The sequence below is a fragment of the Augochlora pura genome, chromosome 6 (genome assembly GCF_028453695.1).
Source record: "Augochlora pura isolate Apur16 chromosome 6, APUR_v2.2.1, whole genome shotgun sequence".
Taxonomy (NCBI): domain Eukaryota; kingdom Metazoa; phylum Arthropoda; class Insecta; order Hymenoptera; family Halictidae; genus Augochlora; species Augochlora pura.
The window spans coordinates 5645912-5673855 of NC_135777.1; the positions used below are offsets into that span (position 1 = coordinate 5645912).

General features: G+C 42.9%; 2 protein-coding genes and 1 non-coding gene across 8 annotated transcripts in view; 2 read left to right on the plus strand and 1 right to left on the minus strand.

The window, feature by feature from the left end:
- Window positions 1–5569: 5569 nt before the first annotated feature.
- On the plus strand, window positions 5570–6434 carry LOC144471040 (UPF0488 protein CG14286). The gene is made up of 2 exons (XM_078182722.1): window positions 5570–5694; window positions 5797–6434. Exons 1-2 carry the CDS (start codon window positions 5680–5682, stop codon window positions 6322–6324), a joined length of 543 nt encoding a protein of 180 aa, XP_078038848.1. The 5' UTR covers window positions 5570–5679; the 3' UTR covers window positions 6325–6434.
- A 159-nt stretch (window positions 6435–6593) lies between these two features.
- Trnar-acg (transfer RNA arginine (anticodon ACG)) lies at window positions 6594–6666 on the plus strand. Its single transcript has one exon. It is a non-coding gene; the product is annotated as a tRNA-Arg (tRNA).
- A 195-nt stretch (window positions 6667–6861) lies between these two features.
- The window catches only part of LOC144470690 (ribosomal protein S6 kinase alpha-5), a 40568-nt gene continuing 19485 nt past the window's right edge, over window positions 6862–27944 (minus strand). For all 6 annotated transcript variants that reach the window (XM_078182140.1, XM_078182139.1, XM_078182136.1 and 3 more), the window contains 5 exons: window positions 18076–18150; window positions 17268–17486; window positions 16135–16250; window positions 14936–15136; window positions 6862–14131 (listed from right to left, as the gene is read on the minus strand). In XM_078182140.1, coding sequence (XP_078038266.1) covers window positions 12188–14131; window positions 14936–15136; window positions 16135–16250; window positions 17268–17486; window positions 18076–18150 — 2555 coding nt within the window. In that variant the 3' untranslated portion in view covers window positions 6862–12187. The remainder of the gene's footprint in view (window positions 14132–14935; window positions 15137–16134; window positions 16251–17267; window positions 17487–18075; window positions 18151–27944) is intronic.

Genomic DNA, 27944 nt, shown 5'->3' on the forward strand with positions numbered 1-27944 from the left:
TTTGCACTCCAAGCCATTTTAGATCTAAATCTAAAATAATTCTTCTGTCTTATAACATTTAAAGAAGTGTATTTTTCTAAAATTAAACTTAAAATTAAACTAAATTTATATTGTATATATATAAATTTAGTTTAATTTTAAGTTTAATTTTAGAAAAATTTTAATTGTTAAATATGGCACTGTTGGCATGAATCAGTTATGGCACAGTTGACATAATCAATATATATATATATACCAAATTAGTTCTCGTGATTCATACCAACAGTGCCATATTTAACAATTTTTCTAAAATTAAACGTTGTTGCTATAAAAATTGTTTTAAAGGGTGACAAAACAATATCAGTGGTGCCTGAGAGTCACCATACGAGTGCAAATGGTTAAAAACCTCTAAGGGCAGTTTTGATCATCTTGGTTTTGACCATCTACATGTTTCGTAAAGAAAAATTCAATTTGTTCAGCTTGAACGGGTCCGAGGCTCTTTTCCTTTCTCTAGAAAAATATTCAAATTAATAACGATAATGATGATAATAATAGAGATAAGGTCGGGGCGAGAGCCAGTTAACGCCAGCCAGGTTTACAACCCTAAATTGTATTTTATTATCCAAGCGTACTTCTATTTATTGACTTCGGATTCGCCTCTCGGCAGAGATGCGTCCTCCACCTGGTCACCGACAGCGTACAAAGTAGATTAACAATGGCCGTGCCTGTCCCCCCCCCCCCTCCCTCCCTCCTTTCTTTGATCCGTCGTAACCCTACTGACTACCGTCGTGCCGCCCCTTCTGCAAACAGATCGAAATATTTATTCGGAAAGCAATGCCGGCCCCGCCGGGGAAACTCGGTCCGAGTGAATCTGGAAACAAGCTGCTCGGAAATTCTTGTGATCGTTGTAACGAACGCGATCCCGTAGGAAAACAGAGGATCGGATCTCGCCCGGGGCGGTCTCTTTCTGGAACATTGAGTTCCTGCGTGATACGAGCGGCCGCGGCGAAAGAATTTGTCCGTTTCCGACGGGCTCCGACGTCGACGAGCCGGCGAGGTCTGCGAGGGATCACAGGTACAGGTCCACGCTACCTTCCACAGATTTTCTGTTATTCTGAAAAGTGACAAATCGGCGAATTAGACAATTAACGTTAGAAAGACTGAAACTTGGTATATTTATTCATTCGCTTAAAATGTACGAATATAAATACATAAATGATTTCTTTTTTCAAAGTGAAGTAAAATTTTTTTATTGTTAATACTTACTAATAACTTGTTGTATGACCGTAAATAATATAAGAAATATTAAATATTAATTTTAAACAAGTTTCTTCACGCATTAGTGATTCTTTCACAATGCAGTCATTTTGACTGCTTTGGGGCAATGTAGGTATAACACATACCGGAAATGAAAGAGGGAGGGTGGAGGCAACTGCAACGATTAATAAACGCATTTATATGTTGTAGAAAAAGTCACAAAATTCTAAGAAGCTGTGTCATTGTGCAATTGTTTTTCTAATTGAAATTGAAAAGCAAGCAAAACGGCTACCTTGGGCAATCTAGTGTTAATCCGAGCACGTGATCGGTGTACGATACGAACGTTCACGTTCCGTCGAAAGCATCGGCCAAGCAACATTTTATTCGCCTCTTCTGTCGCCGATGAATTCGGGCGGGCGCGGAATCCGTCCCCGAAACAAACACGCGTCAACCGCGTCCTCGCAACCCCGTTCAATTAACTAATTGGAACGATTGTTGTTATTAATTTTGTCCGGGACTCCGGAACTCCGTGATTCCCGTAGCTGCGCCAGGGCAGCGCAGGGGGTTAAGGGGGGTGGGATGTGCACCGTATGAACCGGGGGAATGGAATTTTACTTAAAAGCTTGTTCGATCGTCGTTGCGTCGCGCCACGCCGGCACGGACCGGAGGGCGGAGGGTAAGGGTGCGATATTCAATTAGCGACAACGATGACACATCGTTGTCTTCGTCCGTCGCCAAACGAAGCGGAAAGGACCCTCTCGGGGGCTGACCAGCTGTTAGCATAAAGCCTTCGTCCCTGCGAATATTATTCTCTCCGTCCACAGAAGTCGTTCGTTCCTCGGCGCGTCTCATAAAAATTACGAGAATACGCGTTCGACGCCGCTCCCCGTGATTCCTGTTCGTGATTTACGCACGGACGAGCCGAATTATTTCGACGCGTGGAACGCGAAAAAAAAAATGTCGGTGCGCGCGTATTGGCTGCCAAAGTAGTTTTGTTAATGAAATTGGTCGATCCTTCCACAGCCAGCAACTACCAATAAAAGTCGATTCGTTCGAATGCATGGTGTTCGTTTCGATAAATTACGAGAATTTTTTCCTAAATTAATGTTACCAATTTTGCCGTTTATGAAAATAAGCTCGTTAAAATAATTACGAAACGATAGAAATATCTACGAAGCTTCCGTATCTCGCGATCGGACCGTGCAATTTTTATTTCGCGTGAAAAAGTCCTTGTAGGACCATCTTAGCATTTAATAATACTTCATTTTTTCTTATAAACTATTCCCCCATATTTCATATAAGTCTTATAATTCTAGTTTCAACAATTAATCAATTCGCCTCAATTATATATTTTTTATTTTATAGATTAGCTACATTTATTGAAATAAAATGTCTCAATGAAAATAAAATCTGTAATAAAAATTGTCATTAAATTCTATATTAAATCAAAAAAATATTTCAGAATCATAATATTTATTTATGTCCGATTGTAGCGATATCAGGAGTATCATTATCAATTATATATTTGTTATTTTATAGATTAGCTACATTTATTGTAATAAAATTTCTCAATGAAAATGAAATCTGTAATAAAAATTGTCATTAAATTCTATATTAAATCAAAAAAATATTTCAGAATCATAATATTTATTTATATCCGATTGTAGCGATATTAGGAGTACACTCGATATCGTACAGCTTAGCCAAAGGATCGCCAATGAGCTTCGTCCGTGTCTCGTAATCGCGCGGCATGTGTGTTCAGAAAAGAGCACGGCTCGTCGAGGGACAATTGTCAAACGATCGCGGCGGATGTTTCTAAATTTTCGAACAGAGCGTAGCCGCGACGCGCGGTGCCGATAACGAACGATTTTTCCCAAGGAACTGCGAGGAATTCGCGAGGGGTCGCGCGTAGATCGGCACCGCGGATATCCAACGGACGAGTTAATGGCGGAAAAAGGGAAGAAAGCCGGGCCGGTGTAACTGCCTTGGCGAACGAGTGAACACAGTCGGAATCGAGTCGAGTGAAGCGACGTAGGCCAGGGTGGGCCATAAACAAGTGCTTACCGCAATCTAATGCGTCTGTAATTGCTCGAGCACCAGTATCTTCCCCAACGGTCCCACTTGCTCCCGCGATTTAATTACTATGTAAATGTCGCATTCCCTAAACTGTCCGTTTCCCCTTCCCCGGCCTCCCTCCCGCCCTCCTCCACCAACGCCGCCGCCGCCGCCTCCACCTCCTCCTGCCAACCCCTCCGCGCCCCGCGACCGTGCCCGTGCCCCTGCTGTCCCCTTTTCCCGCTGTCGCCCGATGTCCTTAATTACTTTATACGTTATTATAGCCCACCAACTACTGTCGACCGTACTCACTCCATCCGACAGCCCCTGGCATCGTTTCACTCCATTCCGGTCCGCCATATTGTTCGCCGGGCTTTAAACTCCAATCTCTTAACATTTTTGCTCCTCCTCCTCCTCTGCACTCGCTCTCTCTTCCTCTTCTGTTTCCTCTCTCCCTCTCTCTCACTCACTCTCTCTCTCTCTCTCTCTCTCTCTCTCTCTCTCTTTGCCTTTTACAGGACTGTATACATACCGAATAACAATCGTTCGACTAAAGTGTCTTCAACCCTTTCTTCTGAAAAAAAAGAACATCAATGTTATTCCGTTTCCAGTTCGGTTTCGAGATTTGCCATCTCCGCGAATAATTCTAGTTAATGACGCGGGCGACTGTGTTAGAGGCGGCGCACGGGTTACGAGAACGGAAATAACGAGACACGTAATTCCGTGCCGTGCCCGTTATAAAGTACATCGGGAGACGGCCATGCGATCAAAACGTAGTTAAGCGCCGCGGGCATTCGAAACTGCTAAATACGTTTTTAAAGATCGGGCCACCGGAGAGGTTACTCGACTCACGAAACACCGGCACAATTGTCCGCCACGGCGGAAACCTAATTTTCTTGTACCAGCATTTCGATCTTGTTCCGTTTTCGATATACCAGATTGCCTCTGTGTATAATTTCGATGAAAGAAGTAACACCAATTTTGGGGTTATGTTCAAACTAAACGGATCATATTGTGAAACAGGCTTTTTCAAGAAATTGCGCGTTATCTCTATGAAAAATTATCCGGAAGACTTGCGACGCGCGTGTCGCTTAACAAACCGGTCGAAACGAATGTTTCCCAGGTTCCTGGCATATTTGCAAACGTCGTCCGATGAACGCCGGTGCTTGCGCGAACCGTTCGAGGACTATCAATCGCGTCTGCCCCGTTTTTGGCAGAGAGCATCGGCTGATCGGATCGACACGATCCTCTTTGTCTGTGGCCCTAGTAAGTCTTAGCCGGTGGACAGTATAAATGGGTTCGCTGTCCACAGGAGTCCGATAATTTGGCAGCGGAGAGGGTTGTAAGAGGGCTCCCGGACCAGTTTGTCAGCGACCGATGTACCTAAGAGGGTCATCCGACTCCGCTACGTCAATTTGTCTCGCACCGCAATGGATAAACTTGCTGCGCGATCTGTCACCGGCGATTCTCATTGAAATTCGATCGACCGTAAACAGTTTGCTGCTCGTACTTTGAATGTTACGTCCCTGCGCCATATAAATGCGATGGCGAAACGCGCAACGTTCTGCGGAACAATACAATGGTTTAAATATCATTTAAAGAAAATTTTATAAAATCTTATAAATATCAAGTACAGGCAGTCCTTAGAGATCTTACCGCAAAGCGCAATGCGAATTGCGGCGAGGATCATCTGCTCCTGAAAATGTTAAAGAAGCGTCAATTGATGCAGTGCCAGAAGCATTTAATTTCAATATAATTAATATTTTCCGGCAACCGACTAACCTTCGAGAGGGGAGTCATAGTTAAAATATAAATTTTGTTACATTGCAGGCGTAATGTATGCACTGTTATGACTAAAAATGCTAGTAGACACATTTCACAATGTATACGTAATTATTATTTGCATACTCGAGTCGTAATTAAATAATTATAAACGATTTTCATTTTGTTTTTCAATACTGAATTTCCAAGCAAATGATTCATACCGCGTCTCCCATAAGAACCCGTGTTAAAACCGGCACGGTATTTTTGCTGCTTGCAAACGACCGAATAGCGCCACTAAATTGCAACGGCAAAACGCCCAAACTGTTCGCCGAATAGTTCCGCGAAGGACCGACAGATGGCGCACCATGTAGTTTTTATTCCTTAGAATAAAATGGTGGTGCCATCTGTGGAGCGCTCTAAGTACTAATTAGCGAACAGTTTGGGGTTTTTAACGCTATTATAATTGTCGCTGTACGGGCGTCGAAAGGAGCTTCACTGTTTTTCCACCAGAGGTGCCACATATGGTTAAAGTGTGGCATGGAGGATTGAACAAGAGACGAACGCGATGACAACAAACTGTTAACGATTGAAAAAGTGAATAAAGCTGTTATTTGAAGATTAAGAATGCCTCCTAAGCCGGTATATTTATTGATATGTGTATTCACTTTTAATACATATATGTTTGTTTTGTAACTCGTAACCTTTGACAGCAGACTGTACAACTGTGTTTATCGTTTCTAGGGTAATAAAAAATCAGCAGCGGTTAAGAAGAGTACTGTGACCCCAGAATCAACAAGTGTTGCGAGCACTTCTGAAAATAAAACTGCAGAAACCGCAAGTGGTTTGACGCAAGAAGCCGAGGATCAATTCGAGCTTGAATTATGTTGGTGCATTCAGGAATTAGAAAAATCTTTAACCACTGGCAAATTGTCTAATAAGCAGACGCAAGATTTAACTAAAAATTTAAATGTCTTAAAAAGCAATGCTGCACCTTTGGTAAAAAAGAGACAAGTAATGAGAAATACTTTAGGGAATTACCGGGAAAAAATGGCTTTAGAACAGCAGAAACATGCAAGGACAGCATCGTCCATAAAATTTATGTGTACGTCAAAGCAAAAAGAAAAATGTGTGTTTGTTAAAAAAGCGATATGTAAATCAACGAAGGAGCCACAAGATGTAAACAGTGACGATACTTTGTCAAAGACTGATGATGTTTCTGCTAGCAATATCGAGACTATGTTTAAGTTTAATTTCACAATGAAAGAATAATTCTGCATTTTCTACATCTGCCTGTCTAAAAATGTACATACTATTATTTTCCATTAATCGATCAGTATAATGTATTTTACTATTTATAAATAAATAATGCGCTTTATCAAGTCAGTGTTCTTAAATAATTTTCCATTTGGTAGACTAATACACTCATTTTAAACCAAGATCAAATATTAATTCAGTAACGTAATTACTATTAAATGCAATCGATTTACCAGTTGTTAGCATTCCATTATATACACGAACATTAACGTCGTTTCCAAGACGGTCCTGTGGCGCAACGGATAACGCGTCTGACTACGGATCAGAAGATTCCAGGTTCGAATCCTGGCAGGATCGATATATTTTTTTTCTGTGTTTTTCTTATTTATTTTAATATTAACATCAAGGCTTAAATAAATATTCTGTTTCATAAATTTATATGATAAAATTGCAATAAAAAAAAAAGGAAAATGTAAAGATTGAATTGTAACTCTGACTTGATAATGTATATAGCAAAGGGCATTAAGGTTGCGACTCAAAATAAGAATCCAGTTATGTAAATAAATATTATGTTGTGATATATTTAACAACCAGTAGTAACAAAGGTATTTCGTCTCTCTTACGTACTTATAGCAACAGAACAGCACTCTTTATCGTATGGTACAAGCTGGAATCCGTACGTAATTATATGTATATGTGATACATACACGTAGGATGTCTCAAAAGTCTATCGCAAAATTTTATCAACCTGTCGATGTGGATGCGATTAGAAAGCAAGATTGTTGACGACAGCCGCGTACGGTCGGCGTTTCTTTCCTGTCGATGTCTCTAGTCAACAGATCATACAAAGAAAATTTTTATATATATATATATATATATTAATTTATATATATATATATATAAAGCTCAAAAGAATTATGTCGTTTACCCTCGTGAACGCGTGTGAACCTAAAACCTCGGATGATATGAAGTATCAAATATACGAGTTAGGAAAAAGAATGCATTAGACTCTTACGACGTCCCATACAAATATACATATTCTCCGAAGGGAATTTGCTCGGCCGTTCATTCCTCAGCATTCTTAATAACGTAACAGTTGATATATTGTATCTAGAAAAAGAGAAATCAGTTCCCTCCGTGGACCGGGCCAACTGACTCAACTCATTAAGACTCGGTTAATGACTTTGTTACGATCCTAAATAGAAATATCCTCTTATTAAAGAAATATGTTTTATTTATTTATTTTGTTTTTTTATTTATCTAGTATAGACTTATATTAAATATATAATTCTTTTATATCTGTTCATTTCTCTCATTTAAATATTTTCTTTGAATCATCATCTGTTTATCATCATCGTCGTCGTCGTCGTCGTCTTCTTCTTCAACTTTTTTTTATCTTTTCGTATCGTTTTAATTTCTTTATTTATTCTCTCTTTTACACGATCTCTCTTTCGTACGCGATAATAATATACGCCCGAGTAAATCACGATACTGTATCACGCTCTCGACGATTGCAAGCGCGATTTTATTTTCGATTTAATTCTTTATTATGTCGCTTCGGTCGTCTTTGGTAGAAGCACGCGCCACTTCATGGAACGTCGTATCCTCGTCGTGTTCGCTCATTAGAGAATTTCTTCGGTCGCGTCTCTCTGTTCCCTGAGTCGGTGTACAACCATTTCAGTCTTCGCCATTTTTTTTCCCTTACCAACACACAATTTCTCACTTTCCTTTTCGTTTTCGCACACTTGTTCCTTCATTTCACAGGCTAAATCGACGCCGCAGCAACTCACGGACACGTTAACATAAAAGTAATAATCGTTAACAGACGTTGCTCTAGGTTCGCTACGGTTCAACAATTTGCACAAGAATTGGCAGGTCTTGCGAGATGCTACTAGACATAACAAAGACCACCGTTCAATACAATTTCCTCGTCATTAAGCGTCCCGTACTTGATAAAGTACCGAATTTCTGGTTTTGAAACAGCTTCGAGTGCAAAAAGTTCAACCAGTTAACGTTTACAATAAAGCATTAACAAATTCAACAGAAACAATAGAAATACCCAGTAGGTTACGCTAAAAATCGATTTAAAGATGTAAAAAGATCTTTTTTTCGTAGAACGTTTCGTTTAGGAAAAATGTTGCATTTGAAGGTACGAGCGTCATGATTTTGGCTTTTGAAACCATACTCTTCAACAACGCAATTTTATTACATTATTTCAATTTGTCATTTTCTGTGGAACGTTCTTTACGCTTTAGAATAAATTCGCAAGTCGCTGTTTAAACAACCGATCGATCAACGAAACTCAGAACGTAATGGACGACCACCATCATCGTTCAAAGAACCAGCTCTCTCTTTCTCTTTCTGTTAATCTCTGCCTTTCATCTCTGTTTATCTCTCAAAAACGCTGCAGTTTCAACTCCTCGCCGATGACTGACACCTAAGACAGAAATCGGAATTTCGAACCGGCTTCCACGAAACAGCAATTTTGGACTAGAAGTAGGCATGTTCGTTGACGTGTGCGGAGCTCGAGATGCACAGCGAGGAGTTCAAACGTCGCGTTAAAAACATCTACGAAAATAAATCTCGCCGCGGAATTCCTTTCAACATTCTCGAACCGCTCTCTAAAAAGTGCAATTATCTCTCCCTTTCCGCTCTTCAATAACAATTCGATGCTCCATCGATTAAATCGCTCTCTCTCTCTCTCTCTCTCTCTCTCTTTCTCCCTCTCTCTCTCACGTATGTTCTCGCTCGATCGAAAGTACGGCCAAGCCGAACCGAATCCGATTTGTTCAAGGTCGCTCGATCCTACCCACTTCAATTATTGGACTGTGAGCGGTCATGGAACTCAAGGACAAAATATGAAAACATAATTTCGAACGTAACATTTAGGCACAATCGGATTGGACGCAGGATATAATTTCCGCAACCTTGAGGAATCGATTCCCATCCGGTTCGATCGGTTGAACGCATTCGAACGAAAGGAATATCGAGAAACACCGCATAATACTCGATGACCTCTTCCACCCTAATCTCTAACATCCTATATGCATATAATGTACACATGTATGGTTTCGTGTGTGTTCGTCGTGTACAAGTGCACACGCATACAAGTATATAAAGGGTGTCCCAAACTTTAATGTTCAAACATTGTCAGTGTATTCTATGGCACAAAATAAGGGAAAAAATGTTATATAAACATAGGTCATATAGAGCTTCATTAAGAAGTTATAACAAAAATTGGTTGCTAACTTAAGACTCTTAACAATCCGCACTTGGCTTGGTTTTACTTACTTTAAAATACTAAATCTAACAAATCTCATTAAAATAGAAAGTTTTGCTAAATCTCAAAAATAGCCTGAAGTCGAGTCCGCACCGTAATCATAAACTACGCCCTTTACGCTAATAGCTATTACTAGCGAAATTCATTTCAATAATTGGTGACCTCAGGTAGTAAACATACCTTACATAATTACACTGAAAAACACAATATTGTTGATTTAAGTCACAGCAAGTTGATTACTATTCTTTTTCAGAATTTTTGTTATAACCTCTTAACAAAGCTCTGCATGACCTACGTTAAAATAACATTTTTTTCTTACTTTGTGCTATAGAATACGCTGACAAAGTTTGGACATTAAAGTTTGCGACACTCTGTATATACATACATACATATATAATATTTTTATAAAGATTCAGGACTAAAAATCAATGTATAAGAATAGCATTGTCGATATATGCTCGTGAACAAAACCGTTTCGAGTACTCTGTAAAATCGGTGAGTACATTTCGCTCTTTTCCTCTTTCTCACAAGTTCAGACGCATACATTCTCACCAGGCATTCTTTTAGTCGGGTACACGCCTATCTCGTTAAATAAATAAGTTTTCCTCGCCGTTCACGATCTGTTCGAGGTGGGGCGCGCGTCTCGCCGCCTCGAAATTGTCTTTTCATCCACTCGCTATCGTCGGCGAGCTTCCGGAGGCACATTTTTCTAATTTTTTTTTTCGGGGAGGTCTCGCGCGTTCGGCTCTCTTCCTCTTTCGATTTGTTCCCCACTTTGTTTTATCGTGACACAATGGTCCGCTACCAGCCTCCCGCGATTCACCAATCGGATGACTCGCCGGGAAATTGTCTTTCGAAGCAAGGAGGACGTCCGAGGTTCGCCATTTAGAAACTTAGTAAGTAGAAGCGTCGTGCGATGGACAGACACAGGCGTCGAGTTCTGATCGATGGCACGCGCTCTTAAGGAATATTCACGGTCGATTGCCTCGGACATCGTTTCATGCCATGTATTTTATTATTCGCTTGTTTATTTTTCACCGGCGGTCACCCATCTTGGCGGTTACTTAGAGTGGAAGACTTTAAAGGAGCGTGGGATGAAGAAGAATGTCGATAAGAAAGAAACTCTTTGATAGTTGGATTAAATCTGAATTAAAATCAAGTCGGATGACTTTAGAGAAAAATGAGGGATGAATGAAAATGGAGGGGGAAGAAAGAAAGAAGTTTTATGCTTCCGGATGTTTCTTCTAAGGCCGTCCACTCTAACTTGCGAGGATCTAATTGCTGATAATGGATCATCCTGTGTATTGTGAAACGATAGGGCGGGGGGCTGAGTAGAAGGCGATTCGGGTATCGGGAACCACACCCAGGGGGGAAACGATGAAGCGCTTCAACGTTTTTACGGTTCATCACAGACAACGTGAAAGAAAGAATCAACGAGAAGAAGAATCTGGTGCGTTAGGATTGGGCAAGGAACGTCGACGTTCCTCCGCAACAACTGTGACGCTTGTTTTAGGAGAATATATTATTATATACACGTATGCCCAGTAGTATCGACACTGCGGAGCTAGTCGAGCATAATACTTGGTATAAGACAACACTTTCTAATCTGGAACATATTTTGTCAGGTAGATAAAATAAATGAAAATAATCGAGAAGATTCGAAGTTCGCGGTGTCATTGGTTACATTAAGTAAAAAATGTATTGAAAATTGGCATAATTGTTACTTAAAAATTTTGCATTGTTTTATTGCACCGGCTTCGTTCGAATAAATTAAAATCTCTGCTACCATGTATTGAATTAATTAACAGTGAATGGTAGCAGAAATAAAGAAAAATTTACTTCTCGATAAACGAATCGCGTTCCTTTGTTCATGTTTGGAGACCTACGTTCGACAGTTCTGCTCAACGAGTACCGTAAGCAGGGCATAAAATTAAAACGTATCTAGTAATTTAAAGATTTGTGATAAGGAACCGTGTCGCGCAGGGAGCCCATTGCAAATCAAGTACGAGGTCAGATTAGCGATAACATTATTGTATACCTCTTGGCATGGTCTCGAAAACAAATACATTATCTTTTTACCGGAGTATAGACTTCACAGCAAAATGAAACGTGTTATCTACTATTAGGCACTCTTTCCTCCATCAAATCTCTGTCTCCGGAATTCCTTAAACTATGTTACACTTCGCAAAATTATTCTAAACTGCACAGATTCCAAAAACATGTTCTCCTAGACACACGACTGTGAAAGATTCGTTATAATCTTTGAAAAAATCATTCTCAACGAAAAAACGCTTTTCAATAATTCTGCGCGCCGCGTCGAGATCCACTGTCCATACACCATCAACCCGTAATTAGTATGGGCGCAGGGTCTATCGAAAACGGAAGCGCGTCTGAATCATGTAACGCACGAAATTCGAAAGGGTGCTCCCTGGGCCAAGTTCCGGAAATAGGAATGACGCAATGGTTCGCTCGCGCGTGAGCTTCGAAGGCAGCAACGTTACAACAACAGCATCATCAACATCATCATCACGTGGCAAATGCATAGGAGACACGAGGAGGTGTGAGACTGCCGAACCGATTCGAGGTGGGAAACACGATCTACTCCACGATGATGGTCGCTAACCGTTTGGGCCGTTTCCCGGCCTTTTGTTTTCGATGCACGTCCCTGGGATCGGTGTGCGAGCCTTCCGACACTGCCAGGTCCTCGCCAGCCTCCAGCTTTCTTTTCCTGGACCTGGTGACGGGCCCGGTTCTGCTTTTATAGACTTCGCTGCCGGCGTGTCTATTGTACCGCTGAGACTTGGCTTCGTCGTCGTCGTCGTTGCCCTTCTTGCGCCGTTTCTTGGGCATGTCCTGCTGCATGATCCTCGGTGAATTCGAGTCGGAGGAAGACGATAGGGAGCTGAGGTACTCGTTCACCTTGTCCTCGCCGAAATCAAACGCGCTCGGTTGGGCCGGCGAGGCCGAAGTTGCAGGATTCGTGGCGGCGCTCGGTGGTCGCAGCAGCTGCATCGAGGGGCTGGACGATGTCGTGGATGCTGAGGAGGACACTGAGCTAGAAGTCGAACGTTTGTGGAGCTTTCGGCGCTGGGCGAGCCTTGCACCGTCGACCTCTCGCAACCGGAAGCCCTCCGGCTTCTCCAAGAAACACGCGTTCGTGTTGATGTCAAGCGTAACCACGTCGACGGAAGTACTAGATTCGGCTAGCCACGGGTGATTCGCCAGCCCGTTCGCGGTCAGTCTTTTGTTAGGATCGACGGTCAACAGGCCCTTCGCGACCTGCTTGGCCAGGCTAGACACGTGATTCCACTCCTCACCTTCGAAATCAATCTCCTCCGCTTTGATTCGAGTGACCAGATCCGGTGAACCGATTCTGAACAGCGGCTTCCCGGACAGCATAGAGTACAGAATAGCGCCTAAACTCCAAAGGTCGCAGCTCTGGTCGTAACCCTGCCTGGCCACAACCTCGGGTGCAGCATAAGGGAGCGTGAAGCAAGGTGTGTGCAAAGGCTCGCAGCCTCGCTTGACTCTCGCAAAGCCGAAATCGACGATTTTCACCGGAGACTCCTCGCCCATATGTGAAAACACTATGTTCTCGGGTTTCAAATCCCTGTGCACGACGCCCCTCGAGTGCATGAATCGCACCGCGGACGCCAGTTGACGCATTATCTTGTTCGCCTGTTGCTCCGTGAACAACCTCTGTCTCCTCAGCAACTCACCGCCGGACAACAGCTCCATCACCACATAGGTGTGCGCTCTGTCTTGTAACACCTCCACCAGCTTGACCACGTTCGGATGTCCCTGGCAGGTCCTCAACAGGCTAGCTTCTCTGCCGCAGTCAACTCTCCGACTGACGATCTTCACGGCAAACTCCTGCTGCGTTTTCCTGTGCCTGCACTTGCGACAGACCGAGAAGCTACCGTCGCCGAGCGCCTCCTCGCGAGGATCTACCTCGTAGATTTGAAAAAAGGTGGACTCTTCGAATCTAGCAGCCAGAACGTCAGAAGCGGACGGCCGTTGCGACTCCGTGCTGGCCTTCGTGGCCTCCTTGAAGATGTCCTTACTGACCACGTTTTCGCCGAACAGGATCGACGGCGCCACGTACGAGTAACCTCTGAAAATCTTATCGTAGTTCGGTGGAACCACCGCTGGACTGTCCGCCGCGATCATTTTCGTGAACTCGTCGGAGAAATTACTGGTGTCCAGCTCGTGGGTAATGACTGGAACGAACGGTGGAGGGATCTGCCGTCTTTCCAGAGCGCTCCAGCTAAACGGTGCCGGCGCTTTCCGGAAGAACGGATGGTCCTTCAATTCTTTCGCATCGTCCGGTCCTCCTCCCAGTCTCTGTCGCGGGTCCTTTACCAACAGTCGTAGAATGAAGTCGCGAACCGTGGGACTCAAGTGGCTCGGGATCGGCGGGTCCGTCTTCAGGATTCTTCGAGAGATGTCCTGCTGCGTGTTCTTCTCGCCTTCGACCGTAAAAGGAGACGCGCTGGTCAGCAATTCGTACGTGAGCACGCCCACGCTCCACCAGTCCACTGCCTGAAAATCATTCACGTTTCGATCATCGCCTCGAGGAATGTCTTTTCCGGCCTCGGTTCTTGGAAAGCCAGTTAGAGGATCGTTTGAGCTACGGGTATTTTTCTCGGTCTAACCAGCTACTCGAATTTAGAATTCTCTTTATTCGAACGCTCTTTGTACTTTAACATTTAAAGGTCGACCACCGGTGCCCGAGAATTCTATTTACCGCAAGGAGAACGTGTTACAGTTGTTATAGATGTTATGCATAATGGTTTGTCCTCCGCTGTCGTTTCTCTTCGTTTTAGTAAACAGTCAATGCTTATGCAATGTATAAATTTTCTTTAACAATAATGAAACCAGAGTTAAATAGATTCATTGCAGAATTCTTCTAATATTTTTACAAATTAGTGCAATACCAGTATCAAAAAATCATAGCGGTTTCCAATCCGTGGTTCTAGATAATAGAATTCAAGAATTATTTGGTTGACTTTAAAACAGAAAGAAAAACGATTGCTAGACTTAAGATGACCCAGTGGAAATAAGGTTGCAGACAAAGCTGGTTTGTGCAATGCTTGTTTCCTGTTGCCTCGAGTACCCTGTACTCTAATACAAAAACGGAAGTGGTGATGATAAAGAGGTCGCGTCGCGTCGTTGTTTTACGTTCCCATGTGCGGTCGCACCGCGAAATGGTCAGACCAATTATCGGAATGAACAACGCGCCGATAAACACCTAGTTTGACAATGACAATACTCGGGGAGCGCGATAGTCGACTTCCAAGAACAACGAGGGAACGGAGATCGTGACGTAAATTCATCCTGACTCACAAAATCGTGGCCCGCGGAACCCCCTCGTACCACTTCCGGTGCCATGTACTCGATAGTTCCGCAAAAGGAGTAGGCACGAGCGTTGCTGTCCCTTTCGTGCGGCAGGAACTCTTTGCTCAGACCGAAATCTGTTAGCACGATATGTCCCTCGCCGTCCAATAAAATGTTTTCCAGCTTGATGTCCCTATAAATGATCCCCAGCTACAACAGAAATATCGTTAGTCTCCTGGCGCTTTTATAGTCGATACACCGTCGATGGTGTATTTTGCAATAATAAATAATTGATGACGAAATATCTTAACACTTAACGAACGGTGCCCCGTAGATTTACGTTTTTCCTTGAATTTTTATTGAAATAGTGTAAGAAATATAATTGATTTAATAAAGTTTTATTGTAGTTACAATGCTTTAAATCCATACATTCATGTTTATTTAATTTCCCCTGGAAAAATGCCCGGAAACTAGGAAAAACAGAGCAGATTCGACCCGTCCGTTATGTGTCAAAGAAATATTTATTCGAAACAATACGAACAACGCCAAACTCCGATTCGAATAACCAGCATTTATTCGCTGCAACGTTTCTACGTTTGTTCTTGGACGCAAAAGTGTTCGACGTGAAAAATATTTTCAAACGTAACTCTGTAAACTGTCGTCGTAACGATCAGTTCGAAACAATTAATTATAAACACGTTACAGTTTTATTTGAAGAAATGAGACCTCTAGATAATTGAAATCGCACGAAGGACAGAGGAGGAAGAGACAACTGTTGTTCTCGAAGTATGGATCGCGAAGTGGAGGGTACGAATATCTACCGATTAATAGGCTGTCGTGGCTAGACCGTGGGTTTTCTGCAGTTGCACGAATGTTACGAATAAGACAAGGCTAATAACCCGTTAAGTCTCAAAGGAACTACGCTAATTTACTTCGATCCATTCGCGAGACCAATCTGCTGTTAAAATTTCGATTTTCAAATTAAACCAAAGCGGTATTTCCAGAGCGAATCGTTGAAGAAATCGATCCTTTGCTTTCGAAGAATATTCAGTCGTGTAAGATCGTGTTTCTTAAAGACAAAGCAAACCTCCGAATCGAATCGTCGAGCGAGTTAATTATAATTTGATAAGAGATTCGATATCAGTCGAGCACCAAAATTAGAAAGATCAAACGTTATAAATAGAGAAGGAACGAGCGGTGCGGTTTACCTTGTGTAGATGTTCCAACGCCAAAATAATTTCGCCGATGTAAATCCGCACTTCGTCCTCGGTGAAGTGTTCTCGCTGATATAAATGCGTAAACAACTCGCCGCCGCTGACATAATCTGGAAGTTAAGCAGAGTTCTCGTTGTTTAACCTTTTCGGGGCCGAGGGACGATATAAGAGTTCGGGACAATCGGGACGAAAAGCTGGACGAACCGCGCGGCGATGATCGGCCGAACGGTTCAATGGAGACGGTTGTTTGCGCGAATTCCAGCGAAACCTTAAAATAACCGATCGTGATACGCGAGAACCGTGGCACGGACAACGGAATAAAAAAAAAAAGGTCTCCTAGAACTTCGGGAACAATGAACTAGTTTCTTTCTACGGTCGAATCTCGCGCGAGACGATGAATTTTTCAACTTCCTCAACACGATGGACATCGTAAAATTATAAATCGCAGAATCACGGGTAACGTTATTTCTAAATATATTCCCGATTGTAAAGAATACGTATTTGCACGAACAATTTACATCGTACGTTCGCTACGAGCGTCACCAGGTGTTCCCGCAATGCGCGCGAATATGTGCACGGAATTATTTTTAAACGGGTTGTTATTTAAGGTCGATCTAACGGGCTGAGGGTGCGTTTAATAAAGTATCGCTTTGGTTGTAGGTAATTATAATACAGTAACGCTAGCAGAACCGTCGAAAGGAACGGTAACAGCGAAAGCAACTGCAAGAGGTCAAAGTTTCGTGATAATATTTTCTGGGTCAAGCGGAATGTTTTGTAATCGACCCTGAAACAATTCGAGCATCGAAGCGATGCCAGTTTTTCAAACAATAAGACACTTCAGATAGTTTTCTGCATATCGTAGCTTGTACATATTCTCGCTCAATTATATAATTCTTTCTACATGTCAAGATATCGATTGCTACGCAGTTTAATCTTCATAGAAAAGAAATCGGCAGCAATGATTTGCACCCGCGGTAACGATTATACCTGCAGCAATGAGTACCTTTACCCTGCTAGAAAAATCTAGACAAAACGAGTCGCGATTTCTTGGTAGAAAAAAAAGAAACGCCGAGGAAGGCCTAGAGAGCGACCCTTAAACAGAGTCGGAGTGGTCGTGTATGTTTTACCTAATATCAAGTGGAGCTTCGCGTCCGTCTGAAAGGCGTAATGCAGCGTAACTAAAAAAGGACTGTCTCGAACGGCCTCCAGGACTTGTCTCTCCGTCTTTGTATGCTCCGTTGTTTTCTTCTTTTGCACGATGAACGCTTTCTTCAGGACTTTCATGGCATAAAGACGACCAGCGTCGGTGCCAGTTCTCTTTCGCACCAGGAACACCTTCCCGTAAGCTGCGCAAAAACAATTCCTGTTTCTTGTACACGTGGCTCCGCACACCTTCTATTCGAGATACGGTCGTCAGTTACGATACAAACAGGGAGAAACGATACCGTCGAACCCTAATAAATCGTTATTTCACGGTGACGAACAGAGGGGCCACGGATCTTTCTGTATAATAACATACATATAAAACGTATAATATTTATACATTGCATACAACGAGCAGTGTACTTGGCACAGGTTTGCTGTAACGAAACTACTAATCTGAGCGATCATGTTGCACCGCCAATTGCATTAGAAAAAATGTTAAATAGGTCGTGTAAATAAAGAGAATGCAGAAAAATCCGTGATCCAGTAATAACAGCTACTATCTTCCCAGATCCGTCGAGTACCATTAGCAACAATACTAAAGCACTTGAACCGGATCCACAGTCGCGATAACCAGGTATCTATTCCCGATCAAAGTGCCCACCGATTAAAACTCTCAGATACTCTGCTCACACCCGAGCCATACCAAAAGTAATGGCTCGGATGATTAACTACCACCTCGTTAAGAACTTAGCGGCCTTTGCACAGAAACAGACTCTACGTTCTACGTACCTCCGGTTCCAAGGACTTTCAACAAGTCGAAGTGCGTCATGTCTACCCTCTGGCCTCCGCTGTCCGCCAGGTTCACTGTAACCAGAAACACATCGCTTTGTTATTTAGTCGTTCGTTTTTTCCTGTTGCGTCGCGCGGAAACGCGAAACAGAATTGACGAACCGAGTCCGTCTTATTCCTCTGTTCCGAAAAAGGGGAGGAAAAACTCGGTTCTCCAATGTCAGAGATCTCCCGTGAATCAAACGCGTTTCGCATGCGATTACCTCGATATATGGTAATGTTACCGAGGTTGTCTGTGATACACCGTAACGTTAATTTATTTCAACGATAATCAAAATAATATGACAAACAATTACAGACAATCAAATTTTAGTATTATTGGTATATTTTGTAGTTGTTCACGATTGTGAAACTATAAAAACCGATTCCAAAAACTTGGAATCGACTTCTAATGTAATTCTGTATCTACAATGCGTGGGTTAATTTGGTGAATGTGATGGGTAATAACTGAACTCTGTGTATGTACATCGATTAATATCTTTTGTCCACGATTTCGGGCAAACGCAAAGCAGCGTGTGCGTCGCGTCGGGTTTGGTTGGGTAGGGTCGGGTCGGGTCGGGTCGGGGAGAATCGTCTCGCTCGTTTTCTCCGGATCGTTGTTTAATTCCGCGCGACGACAATAACAGAGATCGAGAGACGTGGTCGGCGGGGTAGAGCAAAGTTCATCGAGCGGCTTCGAGAGAGCCAGGTTCTATTCCGACGAGCGAGTTATTAACCGATAAAACAAAATGGTCGTGTAATCGAGCCGATAAATCTATCTACGGCGTGTGTGTTTGCCGACCGAGCAAAACGAAAAACGGGAACCGCGGACCTGGGGGGGACTTTCATCGGGACACACGCTGGTTATCGAAATATACTGTTAACCGAACTTTCTATTCGAATGCCTTCAGACGCGGACTTTCGATCGGTCCAACTTTCGTCTCGCGCTTTCGAATGCGCGACGAATTATCCCGCGTTTTAATAAACAAGTTCGCGGACTTTTTGTTCTCGACGCATTGTTGCACCGTTTATACGAGCGTCCGGTATCAGAATCATCATCGTTTCTAAGCTGATCGATATCTCCTTAACGATACTTAAAAATGTTGGAGGAACAGTTTGCACGATTCAAAATGATTTCTTTTCAAAGGTCATTTTTTTTAAGATTTCAAGATGAAGACGAATCCAATTATCTATAGTGACACGATCTTCTGCGTCGGTGAATTGTACAAAAGCGACGAGAATATGGTATACAGGGGACTGTAAAGGTAACTGTGATCAAGGTGGAATACCCGTGGCCAATTGCGCCAGCACGATTTCGATTATTCGTCGGATCGAACACATTCTTCCGGCGACTAGCAGTTTCCTAGCTGGCTGCTTTTCTTTTTCCCCGATGATATTTCCGCTCTGATTCGGCACCCGTTTTTTCCCTTTCGTTACGAAAGCGTCTCTCCTTGCAGGAGAACGATGATCCAGCGATTTTTGGAACGATACGTTACGGAATTAAAGATCGACTTTCACTGGCTGACTTCGCCGGGCGAATCGTTTATCGCGTCGTTAATAAATTGTCTTGACTTCCGATCGGGATCGTACCAATTTTCTGCGTTTTACCACTGCAATCGATTGTTAGGAGAGAAGTGGCACGAACGAGAAAAATCACTGATACATTACCATTAGGTAATCGTTAATCCTTAATAATATATCTCACGTAGAGATATATTATTAGACGAACAAAAAAGGAAGTCCATTCCGGAAACTTCGATCTCACAGTCTATTAATTAAACGTTCCGATAAAGATGTGTACTATAGTTTTCAAAATGAATTTCCAGGAAACTGACAACATGTCGCGAACGTTTTTCTCTGACTCGCCTGCAATTTAAAGAAATGTGTCGCCTCGAAGCACGGTTAAATGGTCAGCATTTAACTGCTTCGCTACACTGATTGTATATACAGAGGCTAACGAGCTACGTATCTAGGTAGTAAACCTAGAGAGGGGAGCCATAAAACGAGGTTTGGGTCCGAGGACCAACAAAGGGGGACCGTAACAGCGGGGAACCGACACCTTCCCGCTGCGTCGAACCGCGACCCTTCCATAAACGAGCTTCCCTTTCAGACCAGTTTCGAACATTTATTAAATCGATGAAAACACTCTCGGATCACGAAGACTGACCTGCATTCGTAACAAAAACTTCCGTTTATGGCTTTCCCCGCTCGCATTGTTTCTTGCTTCCTGTCGGAATGTCGGGAACTCGCCGTGTCTTTATTCGGCGCACGGTAAGATTACTATTGAATGACTAATATTCTCGTGCCTTTCGTTTATTTTTTGGGTACAATTTAACATGGCATTTCAATCGTTTGTGTCGAAGTGACCAAAGTCCATCGTTACAACAAAGCCTCTAGATTGCCTCTTTCTTCCGACAGAATGTGGGGAAATCCCTCTTTCATTGGACGTACGGTAGTAGGATTACTATCGAGTGACCAATCCTAGTGTCTTTCTTTTGTTTTTCAGGTACGATCAACGTTGCATTTATTACAAGGAGATAGATCCCTTTAAATCATGTTTGAAACAACACGGCACAAAGGGAGCGCATCAGACTCGCACACGATGGATTTATTGGCCATGCTGCTGGCTCCCTTCGCCGCGCCGAGCTGCTGCGATTTTAAATACACAGCTGCGGTGCATATTTATGCAGGCGAGTGCTCATTCGCGCCCGCACACCTGCTGATATTAGCTGCACCGCAGGTGCATCCACCTTGGTGCGCACAACGCCTCGAATAACAGGCATTCCGCGCCGATATTTCGCGATCTCGCCGCAAAAGCGAGTCGGATGTCAGCTCGGACGTTGCGCGTCCTCGCGTACTCTTTCTCCGTCGCGTCATCGTCGCCCGTCCGTCCAGATTAAATCGCACAGCGACTCGCGATGGGGTATCGGATCTAAACGGCCGGCCAAAATACGATTTTTTCCTTGTCCGAGCTATTGAAGTACAGGGTGTGTTCCGCATTTTTTCGGGCATACCTCGACAATTATACAAGTAACAATAATATTAAAATGTTACGTAAACATTTCAAAAATTCGTGACAAAAATATAAAATATGATTTAAACCAGTGTTTCTCAACCTTTTTGGACCAAACGCCCCCTTTGTAAGACCCGCTTCTTAATTCGCCTCCCTATAAATTTTAACTGATAAAAATTGTACGTTAATCCCTAATATAAGGTAGATTACATTAGGCGTTAGTAAGATATATCCAAAGAAATTTGAAAGGAACAACAGTAGAATAACATTTATTAGTTATAAATTTAATATAATTTACAAACGCACACGCAAAGCGAATCTAAGACATGCGCACTAGGGATTGCAATACCGGACTGTACGATGCAACTTTGTATTCACAGTCCAATTAATTTTGCCCGTTAAGGAGACATATGAAACATTGAATATACATTGTAGCAATTAAATACCAAAGGATAACAATATTGTTTTACAAAATGTTTCATTCGCTTCTTTCGCAGCGCAATATAAAAATGCAGCGGCCCATCACTGCAAGCGGGTATTCAAAATGATTTCGCCCACGCAAAATGACTATCGCCCCCCAAAAGCGTATAGTCAAATAATCGCCCACTTTTCGATCGCCCCCCAGGGGGCGATATCGCCCAGGTTGAGCATCACTGATTTAAACGATGCTACACATACCTATACCTATCTCCGTTTCAAAATGACGACTATAGACACGTAGAGAGTTTCAAAAAGAGCCTGCAACTCAAGTTTTCGATATTCCCGCAGAGACATTGTGATGCGACCTTGTCCAAGGTAGGTCATGCAAGACGATGATTCCGCGGATGACCGATTTCTCGTTGGATCGTTTTGTCTTTGTTTCCGCGATCTTCGATGGATACAGAGAGAAAGAGAGAGAGGGAGAGAGAGGGAAAGAGAGAGAGAGTCCGTTCAAGAATAGATCAAAGATAAATTTGAACAGTGAAATGTTGTTCCACGAAAACCGTGAAAACTCGTGGCGGCAAGTGGATCGCAAGACATTCGAATCCGCTGTGTCTCGCGCTAGTAATCTAGATACATAGAGGGACAGGTAAAGGTGTGTACGGCAGCATCGGTGATACTCGAGGCTCGTTCGTGGTCGCTTTTACTACCTTGACATGGATTCCCGGCTGGCAGTCAGGGCCGGGGACACGCGAGAAGGACCCCCGCGTGTTAATTTCACGAGGAAACCCTTTTAGCTTCTTCGTGCGCCTCTGACGCGACCGACCCATTCGATGTTTCGACGCGATTCCGAGCGCTGTAATAGACGCCAGAAACCACCGTCGATCACCTAATCACGCGTTCACCGAATGTATCAATTAAGGGAAAACTACCATGAATGACTTGTCTGATTCTAGCTTGGAACGTGCGAAAGATAAGTTTCACCTACGTCTACTTGTTTTATTTTTACGTTTTTTTTTTTAAAACGTGCATCAAGTGCAATGCAAGATTAAGCAATCTTGATATTAATCTTGCAAGTACTGTTTTTCCATTGATTCTGAGTGAAAATAAATCAAACATCATTCTTAACAAATATCCTGAAAATTAATGAAAATCCGTCGAATACAAGCTTGATACGTGCTTTTTGCCTTCACCAACAAAGGTAGGAATTAGAAATTTATCGGGTCGTAAGACTTTCGTGACTGGGAAAGACATCGAAGCCTTTTAAAATCAATAATCTATGCAACGAGATTACAGATTTATGTAACGAGAGAAATATTACTGGCCTGTGCAACGTGATTCCGGATCGCAATGATCGTCGGATAGTCTGCCTTCGGGCAGACTGCGAAATCGAACGGTTTTGTGTAGACACTGTTCTGTCCGTCCGACTAGAAGCGTGGAAACTTTGCAAGCATCGTGACTAAATGGTTGTACGCCTGACTACGGTATGACAGAAAATCGATGTGTTTGGGAACCAGCAGGTTCGAAAGTCGTGCTCGGCTGCAAATCTATATAGAAGCGAGAGTCAATATAATCTTGTATGACTTGGGATCGATGTTACGATCGGACGTCAACGAGACTACAGCGCGCCGTGTGGACATAAGAATTTCTATGCCGGGGAAACCTGTATTAGTAAAATTGGTAATCCGAAATTAATTACGACGCTTTTACTAGCATGAAAGAAGCTCTGAATCGTCTGTTCCTCCATTAAAACAAAATATGTTTGCAACACCTACCCGAATTTTAAAATGTGTAAATCAATGCATAAATTCCATAATTTAACATGATCGGCTTCTTCGAAATATCATTTCTATGGAATACAGGGAAATCACCATTGTCTGTGAAAAATTCCATTTCCAAAACGGTGAACGAACTTGGAACTACGCTTGCTCTCGCAAAAATGACCGCAATAAGAACTCGCCGACTGCTTTTAACTGTTTTCTTCGCGGATTACCGGTTCCAGAGAACCGATCCGTAATTTCCAAGCTTGCGAATCGACGCAGCTGAAAACCAAAAGTCCCGTAAGGAACGCGCACAGAAGACAGTCGTCTTCAGCCGGTTGAAAATCGACGGTGGGGCGCGCGTGTCTTGCGAAAACGAAACCTGCTCGCGGAGACACGTTTTTCTGCCGCGCGGAATTCGACAATTTTCGTCGCCAGTTACGAACAACCACCCATCCACTGGGGAGGAGGCCGTGAAAAGCAAAATTGATTTGGCCGGCAACAGCTGCCGATGAATATTCAAACTGGAACACATCCGTAGAAATTCGACGTGTATCATTACAACGGCGGTGGCTCCGCGCGCGTTAGGCAACGCCGACGCAAAATGCCCCGCGCCATTGGAAATGTTAAGCAACGCCTCATTACGCCACGTTACGTGCTACTATTAATTACCATCGGTATACTTATTTGCCCACATGCTCGGCGAGAGCGCGCGCGAGCTCCCCCGTCCATTGTTTCGCCATTTTGTCGATACAATTTTAATAACCGCTCGGCAACAATAATTTACCGCGGTATCGCGCGACTCCACCGCCAACATGACCACGGACTCTGCCCGTGGGCTTCGGCCATTCATTTTCGCTTTAATTAGTGTAAATTACTCGCGGACCTTTGCCTGCATTATACTTTTCAATGTTGCAGTTGCACGATTTCCAGGTTCGCGGAAATCCGTTGGCAAATTCTATTTTTCCTCGGCGAAAGAAAATTGGTTTTGTCTTTCGTTGATCGCGATAATTCACGGTGTTTCGTAACACCGCAGACTCTTTGAAGCATTTGTTAATGTCGTTCTTATTATAATAAAATATATGCTATATCGTAGCATAGTGCACGGTAAAGAGTAAGAATGTAAAGAGATATATAAAGAAAGAAGGAGATAGAAAAGAAGAAATTATAATCCAACTTGAATTAGGTTTTTCTCCGGAAAACTAAAGTCGTCTGCAAAACAGTGATGCAAACGGGACCGTATACGTGAATGGAGTGTCGCGGCGACGCGACGTTAACTGCACGTGTAGAACCGGGGCTTTCGAGGAGCGAAAGAAAGTAGTCGGTCGGTCCCGTTACGAAATAGCGAGTGAATGTCGACCATCTGGGTCAGACAAAAGTGGAACTTCCGCGACTACTCGAGGGCTGCTGAACCGTTTAACCCGAAGCACCGGTTCAATTTTTTATGAGCTCTCTCGCGGCACATTCACCACCCCCAGCACACTTTCCCCTGATTTGCGATTCCTTCGGAAGAGGGAGACACTACCCTCTCCGCCGTTATTTTTCGAGTATAATAAAATATAGAAATTATTTTTTTATAATTATGGATTTCCAATAAATTTACATTTACATTATAATGTATAAGATACGAATATCGTCGAAATTTCTTAAACAGTTTTCTAAGCGGTGTTTCAAAAGATCCGAAGAGGTGAAACATAGACGGATATCGCGGCAAAGAAACGAATGCGCTGGTAGCACGGTAAGGATTTCGATATAGTTTGTTGAAACGGAATTTATTTCGCGACGAAACAGATGATTCGGTTGCACGTTTAGCGCGATACCTGCTCGAGAAAATTGATTGGACCGCGGGCGAAATAATATCGTAGTTTATGCCACGCGCGGGGAATAATGTTTACTCGTTTATCAATATTTATTACTCGGCCGCCGACTCGCCATTGCCGATGCGGTTAATAATAATTTCAAAGCAGCCAGTAATCGCGACGTGTAATTATTTCTAAGCAGCAAGGGTGAACGCGAAAACTTTCCAGTTTTGCGATCGATTCTCGCTTAAAATCATTTATGCAAATTGCTCGGAGAAACGTGTTGGCTCCGGGCACCGCGAAAATGTTAGCAGTTTTCGGGGGGGGGGGGGGACATTATTCTCCCTAGGGTGCGGGAGCCATTTACCGTATGAATTAATCCGAGGATAATTCGTCGGAAAAATACATCGACAATGCGGTAGGAAATTTTTCAACGCGAGACTCCATTTTCAAGGAAATGGAGTTTGAAATATTCATTGGAGCGCGTACTATTGAATTGTTCGCCTGTAGAAGTGTCTGTCCATTATGTCTGTTTCTACTTGTCAGGTACAAACACGGGCATGAATTTCCAAGATCGTGTTTCCGGGGTGGAATCAACGTGGTTTGCTTCCATATTTAAACAGTCAAGAATTCGATCCGGGCGATTCAACTAATGTCGACACATGTTCGACTTGTTGGAATCGCGTAAAGAAAAAATTCGTTTTATTTCACTAACGACGTGGAACGTTCTTATTAATTATGACTCAAGACATCGTTGTAATTTAAATTCTAACGTAGAACACTTTTATTTTGCACGAACATGTACAGTCTACGGAGAAAGATTCTGGATTAAATGTATCAAAATTATCTGATCAAATTCAAAATTTAATCAAGAATCGTTTTACGTGAATTGCAGACGTTCGCACAAAATAAAAACGTCCTACGTCAGAAATTCAATCATAAGAACATCCTGCGTTATAAATGAAGTGAAGACGATGTATGTTACGAAAGTCCTTTACGTAATTTCGATGAGTCGAAAATGGCGTATCGATATTTCGAACGCGTTCATTGTTAAAATGTTTCATTAAGCGCAGAACGTATCGTCGCAAAAGTATTCAAATGATTTGGCATACGTAAGGATAATTTCCGGATAATTATGCTATGTATTACCGCAATGACTTTACACAGCACGCTACACGCGATTCATTTATATGAAGCTCGGAAGATCGTGATTCTCACAAATAGATATTCGCGTATGTCTCGTAGACGTAAATTGTTTTATCGTGTTCGCCGACAGTCTTTTCCTTCGTCCAAATCATTTCGATCGAACGAGGCACAGCGTTGGGATTTGCCCGCTCGCTCGAAAAACTTATAGAGCTATGTTTAGTCGTACCCGCCGAGTTCGATTTCGGCATATCGTTGGACGATTTCAGGAATCCGTCGCGCGTCCTCTAACTTCTAAATCGAGGCGTGTTTGCTCGTGTAATGGCAGTTGGCTCGAATTAACATACTCGCGCGTACGAACGAAGTGCAAAGTGCGTGGAGTTCTCGCTTCGGCCTGCGATCTCGTTCTTCTCGTTCCTGCTCGTACCTGACAGAGGATCGACGGGACGGCGGAGAGGGGCGACGTGGACGCAGATAGAAGGAGGAAGGGAAATAGCTCTTCCACGCGCGACTGAATTTTTTTCAGATCGCGGCGACGAGCTTTTGAAAGGATTTCACTGGACAAAGGAAACACGCGGCCCCAAAGACACAAAGAATTAAGAGAGACGGAAAACAATAGAGAGATAGTTGGCGAGAGAGAGAGAGAGAGAGAGAAGACGATATAGAAGGTGTCCCGCTAAAAGTGTTACAGAGTAATAGCTCCGTCAAAGCTTCAATATATACATTTAATTATATAGATTCAAATATTTTAAACTTCCGATATAAGTTCATCTTCCACTTTATTCTTTAGCAATTACTGGGCTTACATCATCAATGCAGTTTTAATTGAGAAGAATTTCATGAAAACTTTAAATTTTGATTTGAACGAATTTCTATATTGATTTATATTTTGTTTAATTGATACACTGGAGAGAGAGAGAGAGAGAGAGAGAGGGGGGCGAAATAAAGAGAAGAAAAGAGAAAGGAAGCGAGGTGTGCAGCGACCAGGGAGGTGGCTTTTAGAAAAGTAAAAGGTGAAAACGCGGTACTGCGAAAAAAAAGAAGTTGGGTTTTCACGGGCAAACGAGTATTTCGAGTTTTATCGAAGACTTTCAGCCGGAGTCAGCCGGAGTCGGCCGAGCACCGACGACACGTGGCACTCGTAATCCAATCCCGTGTCAAACCGTATATCAAACAACCGCTGCCAACAGCCGGAAATCAAACTTTTCCAACACGTTCGCCGTGATCAGCGTTAATTCGATCCGTGAGCTATGAAAGTTGAAGAAACAAGAGCCCGAGACCAATGGAAATCAGCTTGATCCGAGTTTCACCTCTTCTTCCTTTTATACGCGGGCTTAAAAACCCCATCCCATTCGGATCGACGATCATTTCATCTCCGTTTCCTCTCCGGCGCCACCGAAACGTTCTTTCTTTTTTTATCGATTCTATTCGTTAAAGCGCATCGACAAAATATCTTTGCCTCCAAGACAAAGAGCGCGTACGAATTTTCGTTTTACCAGACTCCGTTTGTAATCGTGATCGATTTCCGAGCTGGCCAAATTTTATTGGAGCAACGAATCGATAATTGAATCGACTGAAAGGTTTCGATTACGTGATTGAATTGCAATGCTGTCGAATTGCAACGTAATTGAATTACAATGTAATTGAATCGATATAACTCTACGTCGAATTGCATTTATTAGATTAGTGTACGGA